At 34.0% G+C, this 20,365-nt stretch overlaps 2 protein-coding genes across 6 annotated transcripts in view; one reads left to right on the forward strand and one right to left on the reverse strand.

Moving 5' to 3' along the window:
* Positions 1-343: 343 nt before the first annotated feature.
* PEX13 (peroxisomal biogenesis factor 13) lies at positions 344-18,493 on the reverse strand. The gene is made up of 4 exons (XM_011363914.2): positions 18,332-18,493; positions 8,066-8,760; positions 5,098-5,223; positions 344-2,947 (listed from the first exon to the last, which is right to left on the reverse strand). Exons 1-4 carry the CDS (start codon positions 18,421-18,423, stop codon positions 2,649-2,651), a joined length of 1,212 nt encoding a protein of 403 aa, XP_011362216.1. The 5' UTR covers positions 18,424-18,493; the 3' UTR covers positions 344-2,648.
* Positions 18,494-18,624: 131 nt separating this feature from the next.
* PUS10 (pseudouridylate synthase 10) overlaps positions 18,625-20,365 on the forward strand; it is a 57,045-nt gene continuing 55,304 nt past the window's right edge. For 2 of the 5 annotated variants that reach the window (XR_002781267.1, XM_011363915.2), the window contains exon 1: positions 18,625-19,036. The gene's annotated coding sequence lies outside the window, so the exon portion shown is untranslated. Of the gene's footprint in view, positions 19,057-20,365 lie in introns of all 5 variants that reach the window. The other 3 variants (XM_011363919.2, XM_011363916.2, XM_011363918.2) reach the window with 3 other exon arrangements.

Consider the following 20,365-nt stretch of genomic DNA (forward strand, 5'->3'; position numbering starts at 1 on the left):
AAAAAACACTCTCATGAGGCAGATGAGAGTGTTTTCCCCAACATTATCAATGAGGAAATTAAAAAATAATGTGAGTTAAATCTTATAGTAAGTAGTGGTAGTGTCCAGATTAGACTCTAGGTCTCCCAAAACCTAGGTTTGTGGTCTTATTTTTATTTAACTTACCTTCTAGATAACTTTTATATAAATTTAAGTCTAATATTTTTCTTTAAATCACAAGGAAATAAACAGATACACTGGTTTGCAGTAGTTAATATACACGATGATATGAAGAAAAATAGAGACTTTTTTTTTATAGCAATTCCAATCCTGAAAAAAGAGATAACAGTTTATCTTCAAAAAGTCAATCAAGTTTAAAGTACTTTTATTTGTCCAGTAAAAGTAACTTCACAATCTATTAAAAATAAAATTTTAACTGCATTCAATTTATGTTCTTTTTTCCATTAAAGAAAACACAAGATAAAGGACAGCTATAGTCAAGTAAATGTATAATTATGACACACTGACAGATAAAATCAAGAATCTAAATAAAATGTTAACAAGAAAATACATAGTCCTCTTACTTTTTCCTTTCTAAACTGATAAGATACAAGAAAAAAATCTGTAAAGAAAACCTGTTTATTGTAACTTGTGACTTATTATTTTATTTAATTGAAAATATTTTGGTTTTAGTTAGTAATTTCTATAAAATAGTACTCCTTAAATAAGTTTCTAAAAATAACACATTGGAGCCTTGAACATTACATTTAATCTCATCCCAAAAAATTATACTAAAACTAGCATAATAAAAAAGGTTATAAAATTTCTTATTCCAGTCCTAAATTCCTTTTCTAGAATTTTAATAAAAAAGGAATTTTCAAACACAAATAGTTAGCAGTCAGATCATGAATATTACAATTTAGCATACTTAACCAAAAAAAAAAAAAAAAAGAAGTGAAGCTGTTTTGTATTCATTCTATGCTATACTCTTCTCCCTACACATCTTTAATAACAGTTACAAATTCTATCATAAAGACTCACCTTACGTAACCTAACTAGTGCTGACTCAACATTTCACCTCTACTTCACTTACAGCATTCCATTCAGATGTCTCAACACCAAATATAGTAATTTGTTTTATCAAAAATGTTTCAAGAACAAAATTTCCATAAGTTACTCTATAACAAAACAAAGCAGAACCTCTAATTATAGAACAAAAATAGAAAATAACACATAAGAAACTTTATTTCAACACGAAGACTAAGTAATACCTGGGTGTTAGAAAAGTAGGTTTAAGATAAGTAAATTTTATTATCTTATTACTTTTTTCTGCACATAGTCAAAATTTGTATTTTAAATATGTTACTTATTATTCTGTTATTTCAAGAGAGGTTCCCCAGAAGCCTTTAGTAAAGTTCTATGCTGAGTATATATTTCATTTCTATCTGTTTTAGTCTGAACTGTTCTAGAATTACTTATTTGGTGAATAGAAAGTCTATAAAACAGAAAAATACTAAATCAATATCAAATGACAAGTTTTCAACAGTATCTGTGAATGTATTCTTGTACACCTATAGCCCTGATAGTATTATTTTGTAGTATGATCACAGCAAGTATACAAATTTCCCAATTTTGTGAGGAAATACTCAGTGTACTGAAATTTAACTGCATTTAAAGTCATTATTAAACATAAAACAAATCAAATAGCATTATCATATGCTCAATGGCAATTCAGTATTTTATTTAGTCTCAAGTAGTAAAAACTAAACCTAAAAAAATGTGTATTTTTAATGAACAGCTTGTATATGGACTTTAAAAAATTATACTAGTTAGAAGCAAAGAATCTATGAAAAGATTTTAAGTCATTACTGCTAGAACTGATTATAATTAAGCACAAACTCAAAGGACTTGAGTCTTAGTTGGAGAAAATGAAATCTTTCATATATTCTGATTCGTCCAGGATGAAAACTAGTCCTATTGTAAAGGTATAAAAAATTTTTGATCCTCAAAAGAAATGAAAATAATCTGTAAGAAAGATTACATTTTTTACCAGCAGGAAAAACAATTAAGGGGTAAATATCACTCTAAAACCATCTCCTTTACAACGCTTCTAGTGACCTTTTCAAGATAAATTTTAAAAAATACAATGAAAGATATTATCAGTTGTTGGTGGGTGAAAACATATTACTGCCTAAAGCAAACCCAAGACTGGATGTAATACAGATCAGAAAACTTTTATTATTCAATTTAAAGTTGTAAAAACATTAGCCTTTTTGCCTGTTCTCGTATGTTATCACTCAATTTCTGAGGATTCCAAGACAATTCATCTAGAATTTTAAAAAAGATTAATGATCTCTACTGTAACAACAGTGTATTCTATATAGTTCATCAATCTTCCTCCTTCAATAAACACAGGATTTTAAATAAGATGAAAACAATAGCAGTAAACATAATCTTAAAATCTAGGTGAAACAAACATCCTTGTGGTCTAATAACATGTAAAATGCAACCAGGTCATTAGACCAACATACTAGTGTACAACTTTAATAATTTCTAGCAGCAAAACACCTGGATGAGCCATGAATAAATGTGTTCATTGGATTGCAGAATAATTTCTTTGTAAGAATTTTTTAAAAGTATAGTTCAACTGTACGCAAACGTGAAAGATATCAAAGGTCTTGTTTATCTCCACTTTTTCCAGTGGAATCAGGTGCAACTGGAATCTTACTATTTTCAACAAAAACAGATTCAAAGGCAGCTTCCTGTTCATCCAAAGAATCAGCAGCTGTGGCTCCTTTAATTAGTGTTGTGTTGGTCGAAGATTGTTGCTGCTTGGAAATTTTACTGGATTCCACTGTTTTTCTACCTCTTCTTTTACCAAGAATTTTGACATAATTAGCAGGTATAAGTCCTGTTGTTTGACCATCAAGACTAGCCAGAAGCCAACCACGCACTTTGGGCTGTTGTTCTGATGAAAGAAAAGATAGCTTTGTAATTATAACATACTTTAGAGGTTCCATAGAATATTCATAGTAAAATTAGTTAAGTGCAATCTGTGTTACACTTACACAATAAAATATATAAACAAATATATTTTAGTATATATACATATATTCAAAATCAAATGATGACAGGCTTAACAGTTCTAGGTTCTTTATACTTTATACTTTTTATTTTATACTTGCTGGATATTTTTTTCAACCTTGAAGAACATAAAGTTTATATCAATTGGTCCATTCACAGGAAAAGGAGATTCAGCTTTCCCAAAAGCTAAAAACTAACAAACATATTTCATATTTTAAATTGGAAATTAAGAAAATTAATTTCTTATTCCTTCTCAATAGGATTAAGAGTAATAATAGAAAATAAATATATACCTTCAGATAAGCCAGCTTTCTTTATATACTTTTGGCCAAAATATAAAATTCATTCTATGCGATTGTGATGAACAATCCTAAATACAGTGAATGTTAATTTTAATCAAAGATGGGCAAAAATGAAGACCTCCATTATCTCTAGCCATTTGACAAAAAGTTAAAGGCATGAATCTAAGCTTAAAGTAGGAAAGATTACTTAACATATTCAATTTTGTATTTTGGTATTCTCCCATCTATTTTATCTATGCCTTTAAAAGTGGTTTAACTGTTACAGTTTTAGTTCAACATTATAATTTAGGCACAATATGACATTTTTATGTTGAATATGCTATACAAAAATGAAACAAATTAACCATGTCTGTGACTGATTTTGTTCTAAGTATGCATACTTTAGCAATTGGAAGCAAGCAAAGAAGCAAAGCCAATGTTAAGAGGCAATATAACTAGAAGAATAATCTGATATAACTTTTTTTCTGAATTATTATAATGTAATTGAAAAAACCACACTTGATCTTCTTTATTATGTATTTAATTAAAACTAATTATCTATATTGGTGTCTAACAATAAATCTTAAAAAGAAATTATTCTTTTTAAATCCAAAACAATAAGATGCTATTTCCACTAGAAATAACACAAGAATAGCCAGAAGCCTAGGTTTTGTGTATGAGGGGATGAGGGGCAGAAATTTAGCCAATTTGATGTAAAATAGTCACTTATTTACACATTAACAATTTGAACATTGAAGGTATTTTTTCCTTAGGTAGAGAGTGACTAAAACCAATTAAAGGCTAACGCTGCCATTAGTGGATCACATGAAAAACAGCCAAAGTAGTTAAAAGTACAGGTTCCGAAGTCAGATAAACCTAGGTTCATAGTCCAGCTCCACTACGTCTCAGTTTTGTGATACTAAACAATTTACTCAGAATTCTTAGTTTTCTCATGCCTAAAACAGGGACAAGATAGTAACAGGACCTACTTCATAACATAAGGAGAGTTAAATGAAATATGTAAACTGCCTTGTACATAGTAAGTATTAATGGTTATTATTGTTACTAGTATCTTTACCAACAAAATGTGACTTTTCATAGCAAACCTGAATCTCTACAAACACACAAAAGATCTTTTTTTTTTTTTGGTAAATCCGCAGAAATTCTGATTGTTACTAGGGAAAGCTGGGGGAAAAAAAAAATCCATTTTGCCTGGAGCCATCAAAAACTATTAGTGACCTGGTCCAAAGGTAAACCTGAGATATGTATAAATTTCATGCTGAGGTTCTTTTATATTTCATGACCAGAATTCCTAAAATAATCACGATGGAATTTCTAAAGTGAACACTATTCAAGTAAAAAACAAAGTAATACCAGCCCCAGCAATCAAAGACCAAAAGGGATACTTAAATGACAACAGATAATTTCTTTGGTTTGTTAGATGTGTTAAATTTAGTGTTTACCTGATGTTTTTGTGTGGGATTAACAGTTTGGAATTCAAGTGTTTAGAGTTTAGAAGACATTACATAAATAAAATCTTTCCTTATCCCATTGAAATATTACTGAACAACTCTGCTGGGACATTTCTCCCCCACTCTCCAGATTTGGAAGTTCTAAATACAAACAGAAGAGATCCTAGTAACTACTTCTGACTTAACTAACAATGAGCAATATTCTTTGTTACAGTTTTTAATACTACATTTACAAATTCTAAAAATTCACAGATAATTCCAATTTATTCATGTTTTATTACCTTTGAGAGCTAAATTCAACATATCACCAGCACGGAAAGAAATTTCTTCTTCAGATACAGCAGTAAAATCATATTCTGCTCTAGCAACTACATGGTCATCCTCACCACTTGCCCAGTTGGTGTTGTCTATAAACCAAATTAAAAATGAAAATCAGGTTAGTAAAATTTACAGAGAGAAAATATAGATATTTCACTGGCTGTGGTTTGCAAACTGCATGAATTTATTGGCAGAGAAAAGTCACTCCCCAAAGCAAATTCCATAATTAACAATATGTAAAATCAACGATATATTCACTAGGATATCTATTATGAACTTTTTCCTTTTCTTCAAGCTCAAAATTCTAGCTCCCCTACTTTAAGCCAGGGGTGGGCAAACTTTTTTCTATAAAGGGTAAGATAGTAAATATTTTAGACTTTGCAAGTCATGAGGCAAATTGAAGATATTGTATAGTTATTTATATAACAAAGATAGAAAACAACTTTTCCATAAATTTTTTAACAAAATTCAAAATGTAATAATTTTTAAAAATAATATAGGTCTACTACTAAGAATAATTGACTATTTGGGGGGTAGGATAATATTTCCCTTAATTGGAGTTTAAAGGCAATGTTTTCTACCATTGATATCAACTGCAAATGTTTATCTGTTAATGCTCATTCATAATGAGATTTTAGGTATTTCATCTTTGAACATTTTTTCACAGAGAGTACTGACAAATTCTGATATCAGTTCACTGAACTTGTGGTTTTAATTGAGCATATTCGTCCATGAGACTAGAGAATAGAATTCGAAGTTCTTCTTTTGTGATTTACATTTTACCATGTCATTACATTAGAGATTAATCACTTCCAAATGAAGAGTAAGTGGAAGCTTCTCAACTGCACAGTTCAATGGACTTTGAAATATGAGAATTTCCTCTATAGTTGCACAAGGCCCCCCAAACACTGTACTCTTCCTTCATTCACACAGGCTTCTTTGCTGTTCATGTGACATGCCAGGCACACTATCACCTAAATACCTTTACACTTTTGCTGTTTCCTATGCATCAAATACTTCCCTTGAATAGCTGCAGGCCTTACTCTCTTATATTCTTCAGGGAGGCCTTCCCTGACTGGTGCAGCACTATAACCCCACTTCCTACCTTTGACTCTGCAACACTCTTCCTTGCTTTTGTTATTTTCCTATGGCGCTTTGTACCTTCTGACTTACTACAGTTGACCCTTGAACATGAGGGTGAAGAGCGCCAACCCCTGCACAGTACAAAATCCATGTATAGTTTTTGACTCTATAGTCAGCCCTTCACATCTGCAGATTCATCAATCGACTGTGAATGAAAAATAATAGTATTCTTCTAGCTGTGGTTGGGAGTGTGAAAATACTGTTTTCAATCTGTGGTTAACTGAATCTGTGGATGTGAAACCTGCAGATATGAACGGCCAACTATATTTATTAAAAAAAAAATCTGCACATAAGTGGATCCTAAAATTCAAACCTGTGTTGTTCATGGGTCAACTGTATATATTTTATTTAATTGCTTATTGCTGTCTCTCCTGAGTAGAATCATATGGGCAGGGATTTTCAATGTTTTATTCACTGCTATATCCCTAGCTCCTAGAACTGTGTCTGGTACATAGTAGGCCTCAAACAATATTTACTAAATAAAACATTATTTCTCTAATAACTCAGATTTAAGGATCTAGGGCATTTTGATTCCTCCTTTCCCTTTATACATATCTAGCCAGTAACTAAATCTGTTGAATCTATTTTATCTATTTTGCTTTCCACACACCCTAGTTCAGTACATCATTATTGCTTATCCAGTTAAACACAAAGCATCATAACTGATGTCCCCAAATTAATAAATATTTATTAAGCACTTTCTATGTGCCAAGCAGGTTGTTAGCTTTCAGGATACAAAGATAAACATGACCCAATATTCTTTATGAATCTTACCAATTTCAACCTGTTTTAACCTACACTGACCTATCCAAAACACTTGAGACAGACTGACCTCTTTAGAACAGTTTATATGTGTCATAAACCTGCTTAAAAAAAAAACAAACCACAAAAAACAAAAAACTATCCTTTCCTTACCAAATGAAGGTTAAGACCTTCCACTATTAGCCTTCAATCTAATTTCTCAGGCTAGTATTTATTATCCTTTTATTCTGTACTATAGCACAGCTGTTGAACAAATCTCATAGTTCTATGTACTTCTGTTCAGGCTGTTCCATCTACTTGGTCTTTTATTTCCCCTACCGAACTGATGAAATGTTACCTGACCTTCAAAAATCTAACTTAACTTCTTCCTGAATACCAAGAGCCGAAAAACAAAATTAACTCCACTTTTCTAAATTGCGATAGCACTGTGCCACTTGATAGAGAAGGAGCTTAAATGGGCCCAGTTTTGTTTCTGGTTCCGCCTTATTAAAAACATGACCTTGGGTGAGTGACTTCTCTGTTTTGTTCTTTGTAAAATCAAGAAAATTCCTATCTCTTAGGGTTGTTTTAAGAATTAAATGAGATAAAACACACAAAATTCCTAGCAGTGTCTTGCATGTAAAAAAAAAAAGCTCAATAAACCTTCTATCTCTCCCCAGCTGTCATATTCCTTACCATACTCTTTCTGCTTCTTTACAATTACCTGTATATGTCTTACCCATCTCCCCACCAATAAGTTTTAGAAAGATAGGGGGATTATGTTCTATGCATCTTTATATCTTCCACAGCATCAAGTTCAGTACTCTGTAAACAGTAGTTTGAAAATGCGTACTGTTATACTGAATGAACAATGAATAAATCAATAAGCCTGTTGTTGCTATATATTCCTCTTCCAGTTTTGAAGCTTTAACTAAAAATATAACTGGACCAAAATATTAAATACAAATACATATAAAGAATGCTAATTTAACAAATCTATTCTTGAAATTTGTTATGTGGTTTCTGAATCCATTCTCTTACTCTTACCTGATATTTCATCACTGTAGGTAGATAGCAGTTTCCAGATGAGGTAAGGACCACCAAGGATAACAGCAAAGAATAAGAATATCGGCCAAGATTTTGCTGAGTTAGCTGCTCTATCCTCGGCACTAAGGCAAGCCACAGTTCTTTCACTTTCTGCCCATAGGTCCTCATTCTCAGAGCCTCTTCTTAAGCCTATCATCCACTGTAACCGTCTGTAAAGATACCTTATAGTCCTAACTAATGCAAAAGCTGAAAAAACCTTTGTGAAGTGTATTTTTAATCGGGAAAAATGATTCGCTACATCCAACACAGCCCTAAAACTGTTATAGACAGCTGAAAAGGTAGCATCCATCATCATACTGACAGAGGCAAATGCATGCACGATACTTTCAATGGACTGAAATGCACCTCTGCTGCTTTCTTCAGCTTGCTGAACAAATCTACTAGGTGGAAGATCATCTACACGGAGGCGGTTATAGCTTAACCCATTATATCCATAACTATAAGGGCTATAGCTTCCATAAAACGAATTTCCATAGGCACCATATCCTGATGAAAATGAGCTGTAAGCAGGTCTGAAAGTGTTCACATTGCTACTTCCTGTCTGCTGTGATGGCCTTGGAAGAATAGGTGGAGGCACTCTGGTAAGTGTTGGTTGTCCAGGTCTTGTCAATAAAGTAGGACCCAAATCAGCAGATCTAAAACCAAAAAAGATTCAAAGTAGTAACTTAAACACACAATAGACTCAATTCAAATTAACTATTAAACACCTCTTACATCTACGGTTATGATAGATTCTACTGAAGATGTGTTAAGAGTAAGGAATAGCTTCTAACATCCAGTGCTTAGAATTTCAGTCTTAAGACAAAATTGGTAATTTTGTCTTAACTATTTTCTTGTTTACTTATGCTGGCATTATTAGTACTATCTTCAACCTATAGTTTCTTTTTAAGACACTTGTCTATTTTCTCAGTGTTGGTTGCTAGATATTTGTCCATCTTTGCACCTAAGTGAAACTATCATAATTACTATAGTTTTATAATAGATCTTAATATCCAATAAAACAAGTCCTCTCACAATGTTCTTTGTCTTCAAGAGTGTCATGACTATTTTACTCTTTGAATTTCCATATTCATTTTAGAATCAGAGCTTAAAGTTCTAGAACCCTCTTCTTCCCCCAAAACCCTGAGATTCTGTTTTGTATTACACTGAGTATGCAGGTTAATTTGAGGTAATCAACATCTTTATAATAGAGAGTTTAAACCCACAAATACAATATATATATTCCATTTACTTAGGTATTTTAAAGATTTTTCTGAAAAATGGTTTTAAAAATAACTTTATTAAGTCTTAATAATGTTTTATAGTTCACTATATGGAGGTCTTTAGATTTATTCTTACATATTAGTTTTTTTTAAATTTTTGATGTTTTTGTAAATGGTGTCTTTCTAAAAATTTCACTTTGTTGCTGTTATGAAGAAACAATTGATTAAAAAAAGTATGGTCCTTGTACTCAGTAACCTTGTTTTGGATTCTTCTTTTGGATTTTCTAGAATTTTAAGGATTTGCAATCATATTGTATGTGAATGTTGACAGGTTTATTTCTTCTTTTTCAATTCTTAACACCTTTGATGATTAAGGTTTTGCGCCTAGGACATGAAGGCTGCTAAGGCTACTATCAATCCATGACATCTTTAATCTAATATCAGAAACCGAGATGATTTGAAACTAGGCTTCTGTTTCTGTAAGGGCCTATCTACTTCTTTTATACCCTCATATCCAGATATATCTTTTCAGAGTCTTAATGCAAAGTTTAGGTAATTTATCAGCACCTCTTCTTAAAGGACCTCTGAATTCCAATCACGCTTTAAGAGTTTGTCAAAAGTTCTATTCAACTAGCTTCTCATCATCTTAGCTGCTTTTTCTGGAATAAGCAGAAGCTTATATGGGAAATTTACTTGCTCACCTTTGTAAATGTCCTTCTTTCTTGGATCTGGGCTCCATAAATCTTTTATCTTATTTGCTCTATAATGTCTGCAAGCAGATATTTTTATATTCTGCTTAGCTTTGCTACTTGTCCCCAGTACGGTTTTTCTTTGTTTTTAATTACTTATTTTGCCATCATCAGAAGTCCTTCCCACAATTCTTTGTCTATACTTTGTACAGTATCATGTTTACATGTCTGCTTCTTCTACAGGTGAGCTCCTCAAAGATTCAGTTTTCCTCATTTCTTCATTACCTACTATTGTGCTTACTATATAATAGGTACTGATACAAATACTATGCTGGAGTCTCTCATTAGTGAATATTTAATATACATATTTTACACAGACTATTATAGAGATTACTTTTTCTTAGTTTTATGTTGTTTCATAAATTGCAATGAATATATTACTTTAAAAATTACAGAGAATTAAATGTAAACATTTAATAAGAAAAAAGTTTCCTCTTCCTCTTCTCTTGTTTTAATGCTATTTATGGCATACACTAGTATATTTAGTGTGCATGTATAATCCTGCTTTCTGTTACAACCAGCAAAATAAGAATTAAATGGGCCTATAACTTAAAATAACGAAAGATGTGTTCTCAGTGCTGAATGGGCAAAAAGTGTTCCCCATCAACTTTTAATTTTGAAAAATTTCAAGTAGAAAAAATACCTGAAAGAAAAGCAAAATAAATATCCATACATGTTCTATTTAGAATCAACAACTGCTATTATCGCATTTGCTTTCTTTTTCCCTTTCTAGTCTTTTAAAAATTCTTGAACTATTTGAAATTAACCTGTAGACTTGATATATTACTCCTAAATACCCTACCATGCATTTCCTAAGAATGATGATATTTCATACACAACCACAATACCATTTTTCCATTTTTGAAAATTAACAATTCCATATCTATTATCCTATTGATATTTATATCCATTACCCTGGAATGTCTTTATTTAAACAGCTTTATTGAGATAAAGTTCATGTACCATAAAATTCACCCATTTAAAGTTCAAAATTTAATTTTTTTATATATTCACAGAGGTGTATAATTATCACCATATGTAATTCCAGAACATTTTCATCATCCCCAAAAGAAATCTCATACTCATCCCATACTCATTAGAAGTCACTCCCCATTTCCTGGTCTACCTCCAATCCTAGGCAACCACTAATCTACTTTGTCTCTATAAGTTTGTCTATTCTGGACATTTCATATATTGTCAATTATTGTTATAGTCTATGAAGTTGCTGCAAACATCAATGAATTAGCAAATATGGAATCACTGCTCCTGGGAACACTAGACAGCACTTCAGCACTATGCTTAGAGGCCATTTTAAAAGAGCAAAATCACCAACAAAAATGTGAAAAATGTGGCACTAAATAGATTGTGAAAAGGATCCCTGTTTACATTATGAGAGCTGAAACAAGAAGCCAGAGTACTGATTTGTCAACCTCAGCAGGTATAAGCACTTCATTCCTTTTTATTGCTGAATTATATTTATCCATATATCACTCGATGGACATTTGGGTTGTTTCCATTTTTTTGGCTATTATGACTAATGTTGTTATGAACATTTATGTACAAGTTTTTTGGGGACATATACTTTCCTATCTCTTGGGTGTATATATCCACGTGTGGAATTGCTGGGTCATATGGTAACTCTATGTTTAACCTTCTGTAGAACTGTCAGATTGTTTTCCAAAGCAACTGCACCATTTTACATTCCTACCAGCAGTGAATGAAGATTCAAATTTCTCCACGTCTTTGCCAACACTTGTTTTTGATTACATCCATTTTTGATTACATCCATTCTAGTGGATGTGAACCGGTATCTCACTGTGGTTTTGATTTGTATTTTCCTGATGTTTGATGATGTTGAGTATCTTTTCATGTGCTATTGGCCAGTTTCAGATCTTCTGTGGAGAAATGTCCACTCACATACTTTGCTCATTTAAAAGATTAGGTAACTTGCCTTTTTCTCAGTGAGTGGTAAGGGTCAAAATGTCTTTTATTTTATTTTTTTTAATGAAAAATTCAATAAAGGCCCATACATCGCATTTGGTTATTTGTCTCCTTATCTGATAAACTAAAATAATCCATTTTTAAAAAATGTCCTTGACTTTTGAAAGAGTCCAGCCAGTTTTCTAGAATGCCCTGCATTCTGGATCTGTTTCCCTAAAATGTTGTTTAAATGTATCTCTATCATTTATATTTCCAGTTCAATTAAAGATTGCATCTAAAGATTTGATTAGAATCAGGTTAACATGTTTGGCAAGAATCATTTATGAGTGATATTGTTTACTTTATATTTTATTATAAAAGATGAAACAAAACTTTAAAAAGAATCAGCAAACATATTGTAGTAGTATATTCAGGTTGTAATAAAGCAGCTAGCTCTAAAGTAGGAGTAATAATAGATAAAACAAAGAATAGGCATATCTAAATGTATGGAACAGAAACTTAACAAAAATGTAAAATGATGAGGACAGTATGGACCAACTCAATTCTGGGTCTAGAAGCAGGCAGTGACAGTCAGGACTTAGGCTTCCGGGCAATAACAAAAACTAAAAGTGCTCCACTCAAATGAAACTATTTCATTGCTTGAGGTTGAGAGCTGGGATGTACCACTTTTGCTCTTAAAAAGAGATTACAAAATATGCTGAGAACAGTTTAGGATTTTTAAAAAGTTACAGAACTAAGAATGGGAGAGGACTCTGATAAGGCCTCAAGCCCAGAAAAATGAAACAAGTTAACTCCCTGACTTAATCTCTGATATCCTTAATATAAGATACCATTTTTATACCTGATTCTTACAGGGAGATAAGTACTGAGGGGGGCAGGTAGCGGCAACAGGAAACCTACCAGACAGATAGAGGTAAATGTAGATGAAAGGAAAGGAGAGAAAACAGAACTCAAAAATTCCTACTCAAAATGAACATTTCAAAAATGCTACACGTATGAAAAAAAAAAAACCCACAAAGAAATCAAACTAACAAAAATCAACAATGAGAATGAAAACTCACTCAAGGAAAAACTATATATATATATATCTATATATATATATCTACATATATATATGACTCTAGACAAAGATTCTAAATATGTTTAAAATGGTCAAAAAGATAATGAAGCAATAACATCTGTGAAATAAAAATGGACATGAAATAAAAACATGTGAATGTGAAAAGAATTTCATTACAAATCTTAGACAATGCCTACAACTGCAGGGATTATCTTGCAACTACGAGGAAAGAAAAAATTAGTTGTTATACACTAAGGTACAGAGTGGAAAAATAGAACTTGGAGAATTCCACCTTGAGCAGTGGCATTTCAGGTAATGAGACTAACCCTTGCACTGATACAACTAGAAAAGCTAGAAAAAATATAAAATTATCTGTTTAAAGCATGAGAGAACAAGGCACTGAGGAATTATGGAGCCAAGATCCAGGAAAAAGAGAAAACCCAAAGAACCCATTTTGAAATGTTTCTCAAGGGGCAAGGGCCAATCCTGGAAGAGTTGGCTGACAGAATGAGAAGCTGAGAAGAACTTTTAATAAACTCCTTGGGCAAAAGAGACAAAAACTAGATTTCAGAACCCCCAAAGAGGAGGGCCAAGGTAAACCCTCACACTTCAGACTAGGACCTGAAAGAGAAATATGCTAGAAGTAAGGGTTAGAAGATTTACAGAAAATAGACTAGCCCCGGTAGGAACTAAAACCACAGTTTAAAATCAGCTCAAGTCTTCATTCAAATGACCCTAGATTGCTAGTGGCCCAAAGTGTCTGTCAAAAGTAAAACTCTCTGGAGGAAAGTACCACCCTCAGCCTCAAATCATCTTAAATTCTCTATATATGATGTCCAGCTCTCATTAAAAAATAACTGGGCCTATATGATAACAAAACTACATGTTAAAAAAAGAAAGAGCAACATCAGAAAATACAGAGATCCATCAGGGATATAGATAAGGGAGTTATTAGGCAAAGACTTTAAACAACTATGATCAATATATTCAAGAAAAAAAGACAAGATTGAGAGTTTTCAGCACAGAATAGAAATTATAAAGCGGAACTAAACAGAAATTCTAAAACTAAAAAAATAAATATGTGAAACTCAATGACTGCTAATATACGAGATTAGGCACACTGAAAGGAAAATATCAGTGAACTACAAGAGAGTTCAGAAGAAAATACCCAGAATGAAGCATGAGTAACAAAAAGATACACACAAAAAACAGTGTCAGATATGTTGTACAGTGAATATATGTAATTTGAGTCAAAGGAGAGAAAAGATGGGCAGAAGTAATACTTAAAGAGATAGTGGCTGAGACTTTTCTGAAATTAATGAAAGAAATCAAGTCAGATTCGGTCTCTGAATCCCACCCAAAATAACACAAAGAAAACCAAAGCGAGGCTCAACAAAGTATAACTGCTGAAAATCCAAAAGCAGAAAATTTTGAAAGTAGCTAGAAGGAGAAAGAGATTTCTTTAGAAAGAGTAAAAATAAGATAGAGATGGCTGAAACTGTTAGAAAGCTGACAGAAAAAAAAAAAAAAAAGAAAAAAAAGAAGCCAGGAAAAATGTAGATCTTTTGATGACAATATTAACAGATCTCTATACTTCTGGTTAACTAAACAATAAATGTCTTAATAATCCAGAGCAGAGTAAATCATTTAGGAATATATATGCAAGGATCTGAAAATAGCAGAATTCAGCATTGTATTTTACAAAATAATCACAATTAAGCAAGTTCACCCAGAAATGCAAGCATGATTCAATATTAGAAAGTTGATACAATAAACCACATTTTCATATTAGAAAATAAGTATGACCTCAATAGATGCAGAAAAGTCATTCATAAAATTTAATACTCCTTCATAATAAAAATCTGAGCAAGGTAGAGAGCTAGAAGTTCAATAGGAAACCTATCGAAAACAAAAAAGCAAACATACTTGTGAGACATGAGAAGTATTCTAATGAAAGGACCAATATAAGGATGTTGGGTATCTATGCTGGCTTATTTGTAAATGATAAGATTGTCAAAATGGAACACGAGAGAACTGCAACCAAACCACAAGAACAAATTAAGTTTGAATTATACTGGATATAACACACACACACACACACACACACACACACACACACAATCATAAAAGATAGAAAAGGACTTTATGGAGATAATTACCAAACATTATTTAAGGCAAAAAATGTCAAAATTTTCTCCAATTGTACCTTGTACAATATTTGTAGATGGACTTACTTGATCATTAAATAAAATTTCCAATAAAATATAAAGTTCCAATAAAAATTCCAGTCTTTTAATAAAGGCTAAATGTAACAAAGGCAATTTTGAAGAATAGTAATGTGTGGAGGCTCTTGACATACCAGGTATCAAAAGTTATTATAAAGACAGTGTGATGCTAGCATAAGAATAGACAGACCAATAGAACATATCAAAAAGTCCCCAAACAGAACCATATATTTAGGAAAATTTAATATGCTATATAGATGGCTCTGTATACTAGTATGGAATAGACAAATAAATGGTACTGAGACAATTAGTTTATCAACATGGAAAAAATTAATTGCCTATTTCGCACTGATTTTGTACAATAAAGTCAGTTTCAGGTGAATTAAGATATGAATGTGAAAAGCAGAACATTTAAAATAGAGAAGTTTTCCCTCATATGAGGAGAAAGGATTTCTTAACCAAGATACAAAAAGTACAAACAACAAAATATAAAAATATTGACCACATTAAAATTAAAAGCATCTGTACAACAAAAATGAACATGAATATAAACAGACAAGCCACGGACTGAAAGATATTAAAAACATACAAAGAAAACAGGATTAATATGAACAACAAAGTACTCATACAAACTGATAAGCAAAGATAATACCAATAGAAAAGTGGGCAAAGATATCAACAGGAAAACTCAAATGGCATAATAAACATTCAAAAAGATGCTCAATCTTATTACTAATGAGAAAAGTGCAAATTAAAGATGAAATAATTCACATCCATTAGACTGGCAAATACAGTACTAAAAAATACCATCACCGAGGGAGACCAAAATTTTGCCACCCCAAAATGTTCCTTTTGGGATATTGATTAAGCTGTTAAGGAACAAAAGACTCAGAATCTTTAACCTTCCCCATAAATGCCTAGAAGGAATTTAGACTGTGGACCTGCTCCAAGAAGGGAGATATCATAGATAGCTATAGTTTAGTATAAACTAATGTGTGAGACAGGGAGGAATCTAGCAAGGCCTACAAGTTCTAAGTCCTCTCAGTATGGCCTTGCTAAAGATGGCCCAGCAGACAACACTTGCTTTTCCATTTCCATGTGAATTGCCTTCCTCCCCTTTAAAAGATTCAAATCACCCTCCCCAATCCCTTCTTAGTCCAAAATGGCATAAACCCCTCAATTATCCAATGTGTCTTTAGGTCTCATATTTTTCGACACCTCCACATGTACATCCATAAAAAATTTTAGATATTTTTTCCTGTTAATCTGTTTCTGTTAATTGGATTATTAGCCCACCCAGAAGAACTTAAAAAGGTGGAAGGAAAAGTTATTTTTTACACCTTCATAGTATCAAGTGCTGGAAAGAATGCAGAAAAACAGATAATCCTCTAGTGAAAAGTAAAAATTGGTATATAACCACTGTGGGGCAATAGCCAGCACTTGAAGATAAGCATACCCTTCTACCAAGCAATTCCATTCCCAGAAACACATCAGAAAAATCTCTTAGAAATATGGACAAAGAGAAAGGCACAAGAATGTTCACTACAGCAGTTTTTAATATGTAATAACTAATACGCTACTACATACAACAGGGCAAATAGTTTATCCTACAGCAATTAAAATGAACAACAGCTCTATGTATGAACAAGATAATCTCAAAAAAAAATTTAGTGGAAATAGTTTGCAAAATAATACAGTTTGAATTTATCCATCTATCGTACATACAAACCTAAGTACTAAATTTTAAAATAAAGTATAAAAACTATTAAAGTATATAAACTATTATTAAAATAAAGTATAAAAACTAAACACCAAATAGGGACAGTAGTTACTGCAGGTAAAAAGAATGGGAGGGTTTATCTGTTTGAGTGATTTTTATTTTTTAAAAAATCTGAGGCAAATCCGGCAAAATCTTATTATTTCTTATAACTGGGAGTGAATACACAAGTATTTATTATCTTACTCTCTACCGGTCTGTGTTTAAAAAAAACAATGAAAAAAATGGAAAATAGTTAGTTTTACATAAATAGAACTTTAACAGATGCAAGAATAAAACCTCTCTTCCAAAGAGAAGTCCAAATATTTTTAACAAGTCAAATAACTCATAAAAACAGTAGTAGAAAGTGTCACCCCAGCTTAACAGCATAATTAAAACTTATTACTTGTTAAATATCTATCATTATTAAATTAAGTAGCTGTTGTGTTCAAGCATCTTAGCATTTAAATAAAAGATTACAAGATTTTGGAACACAGCACATTCCAGTGCATTGGGGATTTTGTGTTAGGTGATGTGACACTGAGTCTCTTCAACTGAATTAAGATGTCTAGATACACCCAACACAAAACACAAAAGGCTGTGAAACTTTTATTATTTTTGAGTCGTATTTACGTTTAATAAGGATTAAAAACAAACACAGGCCTTAGAAAAACAACACACTATTTTGCACACAAAGGCCATTCACAGGCCTCAGATTCAGATTCCCGCTTTAAAGTTGCTTCTCAAAATCTCTGCCCGAAGCATTGCTGAGTTATGCTAGAAAAGAACGCTAAGTGTATGCGGTTTAGGTTCCAGACGCGTAAAAGAGACCTTTTGGGCTTTCGCCAGCTCCTCGACAGATTGTTGAAAACTTTAGAGAGACTTTGTTCCCCGTCGAGCTAGAACTGGACAAACTCCCGTACACTAAAGATCAAAAGTCTAACGCTTTACCGGGGATCGAGCGGTACGGTCAAGGTGTTCTGCAAACAGAAAGAGGCAGAAAGCCGCCCCCTTTATTCCAAGCAGCGTGACCCAGAGGTACCCAGGAGCTCCCTGGAGAACTTCGCTACCGAGAGAAGTGGGGTCACAAACTGCTGTCAGATATCGAAATTCCCCTCGTAGCCTCCCCGCTCCGGCCCCACCTCTACCCCCACAAGATTGGGGGCTGGTTGAGGGGGAGGGGTAACCTCGCCCCAACAACGGCCTCAACCGCCTCCTGCCAAGTCTCCGCTCCGGCCCACCACACTCGCGGTCTATAGTATCTCACACTCACTGGAAAGTGGAGCCGGGTCCTGGGCCCGGCCCGGCCCCCGGAATTCGGCGGGTCTCCCACGGTTTCGGAGGAGGTGGCGGCTGGGACGCCATCTCCTCCGCCTCCACTCGGCTGCCGCTGGGTGCCGGGACTCTGCAGGTCCGGATGCACCAGCATCTCGCGCGCCAGGCACAATGGGCAGAACACCGAGCCCTCCACCCCGCCCACTCCTCCGGTCAGGACGTGGGTTGTGGTTATGGTGCTTTGCCAGCAAGGACCAGAAGATAGGAGGACGCCACTAACTCTTGGGGGAGAAACCCTCTCATTTTATTTGCTCTAGAAAGAATTTCCAAGTAAGGGCTCATCGATATTTCTGGCAGCGGCTACAATACCTTACACGTCGTAGTCCCGTGGAGGCTTCTCTGAACTAGTCCTGCTCAGGCCGGGAGTGAAGTCCTGCTCAGGCCGGGAGTGAAGCCCTGCTCACTCTTACACCCGCGAGAGAGGCGTGGCGCGTGGCGGCAGACCAGGCAGTTTTAGTGATTTTTCTACAAACAAGCAGGGGACAGTTCGGTCAGTCCTCTCGAGAAGGGGCTGGTACTTTCGTTCTAAAGCTCTCGTTTCCTCGGGGAACAGAATCGCTAGACGCAATTGGTGCTCTGTCTTTAGTCTTCCCCGTTCTCTCCGTAAGGGGTTAAATCTCAGGCTCCGGCGTCGTGGGAGAAGGTGAGGTAGGGAGATCTGAGGTGAGGGGGTGCGGACTGGGTGCAGGAGAGGAGTGTGGGTTGAGGGGATCTTTTTTGTTTTTGTTTTTCCTGCGGAGAGGCTTTGTTAGCAAGGAGGAGTGAGTGGGAAGTTTCTTGGAGTTGACCGAAGGGGAAGAAGGTCTTGCTTGGCCAAAAAAGACTTGAGGTTAGATCTTGGGTGAATTCTCAAGAGTTTAGAGTAGATTCTACAGCTGTGTGCATCGATAGCGAAATGCAGTTGTAAGTGCCTCCTCCTTTGGAAATCCACACCCCACATGCACCCCCACGAGACAAGTGACACCCTTCAGTATGGAATGAGTTTTAAAAGATAAAAGGACGTGAGACAGCCTGGCCATTTTGATGGGTTTTCAAATGCCCTGCTGCTTCTCTGTTTGCAGTGAATGGTTTCTGTAATATTCTGAGAGGTGTAAAGAAAGTTCATCCTCTCCTCCAGTAAACTAGAGACTGGGCTAGTTACCATTGGTTTGTGGAGAAGGGACTCTATCCTTTAGGGATCCTGACATGCGGAAGGAGGTTCTGTTGCAGTGACTTGTTCCAGTTCCTTCTGTAAAACAAACACGTAAACGAAAAGCAAAAATCTTAACAAGAGAAACCAACAATGAAAACCTTACTATATAGGATATGTTTTTCAAGGGCTTGGTTTCAAAAATAATACACCTCATATGGAACAACTGATTTCTAATGTTTTACGAAATCCTATCATTTCAGCGCTGTAATTAAGATAAAACAACCAAATTTAAGGCATAAGGCATTTCCTTCATTTAATGTTAACGTGTTAGAGAAGTTGCTAGATTGTTGCTAGGTAAAAATGATCTTGAGAGGTTTGTAAGTTCGTTCAATATCATACACAAGAAGGTTTTGTTTTATTTTTATTTTAAGACTTTTTCAAACTACTCTGGATGGCAGAGGGGGGGCGGTGCGGTTTCCTAATTCTCTACAGGTTTGGGAACTTCTCAGAGCTGAGAGATTGTAATGTATCATTTACTGACTTTGCATGATACCTTTCTTTTAGTGAACCTATTGGAGAAATAAACATTGTCTTTAAGCCAAAGGAAAGAAAGTATACATTTAAATAAAACTAAGTATCCAGGGAAATCTTTGATACAAAGTGTATTTTCTAAACATTTATCCACTTATTTCTTTGAGAGGAGGGGTTATTTGTTTCTCTGCATTAAAAGGTTAATTCTGAATTAAATGAAATCCTTGACCTTAACTAATGGAAGGGCAGAGATAAAAGGTGAGGCAGCGACAGTTTCTCCGTGAGGGGAGTGCAGTCAGGGATGCACTT

This window comes from Pteropus vampyrus, unplaced genomic scaffold (assembly GCF_000151845.1).
Source record: "Pteropus vampyrus isolate Shadow unplaced genomic scaffold, Pvam_2.0 Scaffold91, whole genome shotgun sequence".
Lineage (NCBI taxonomy): Eukaryota > Metazoa > Chordata > Mammalia > Chiroptera > Pteropodidae > Pteropus > Pteropus vampyrus.

What these genes read in the sequence shown, in the direction of transcription:
- PEX13 (XM_011363914.2), bottom strand. Translation starts at nt 18,423, where the DNA reads ATGGCGTCCCAGCCGCCACCTCCTCCGAAACCGTGGGAGACCCGCCGA. An exon ending in CTACAGTGATGAAATATCAG is followed by an intron (nt 5,224 to 8,065) that starts GTAAGAGTAAGA and finishes TTTGGTTTATAG; the next exon opens with ACAACACCAACTGGGCAAGT. An exon ending in GTTGAATTTAGCTCTCAAAG is followed by an intron (nt 2,948 to 5,097) that starts GTAATAAAACAT and finishes TTCTTTCATCAG; the next exon opens with AACAACAGCCCAAAGTGCGT.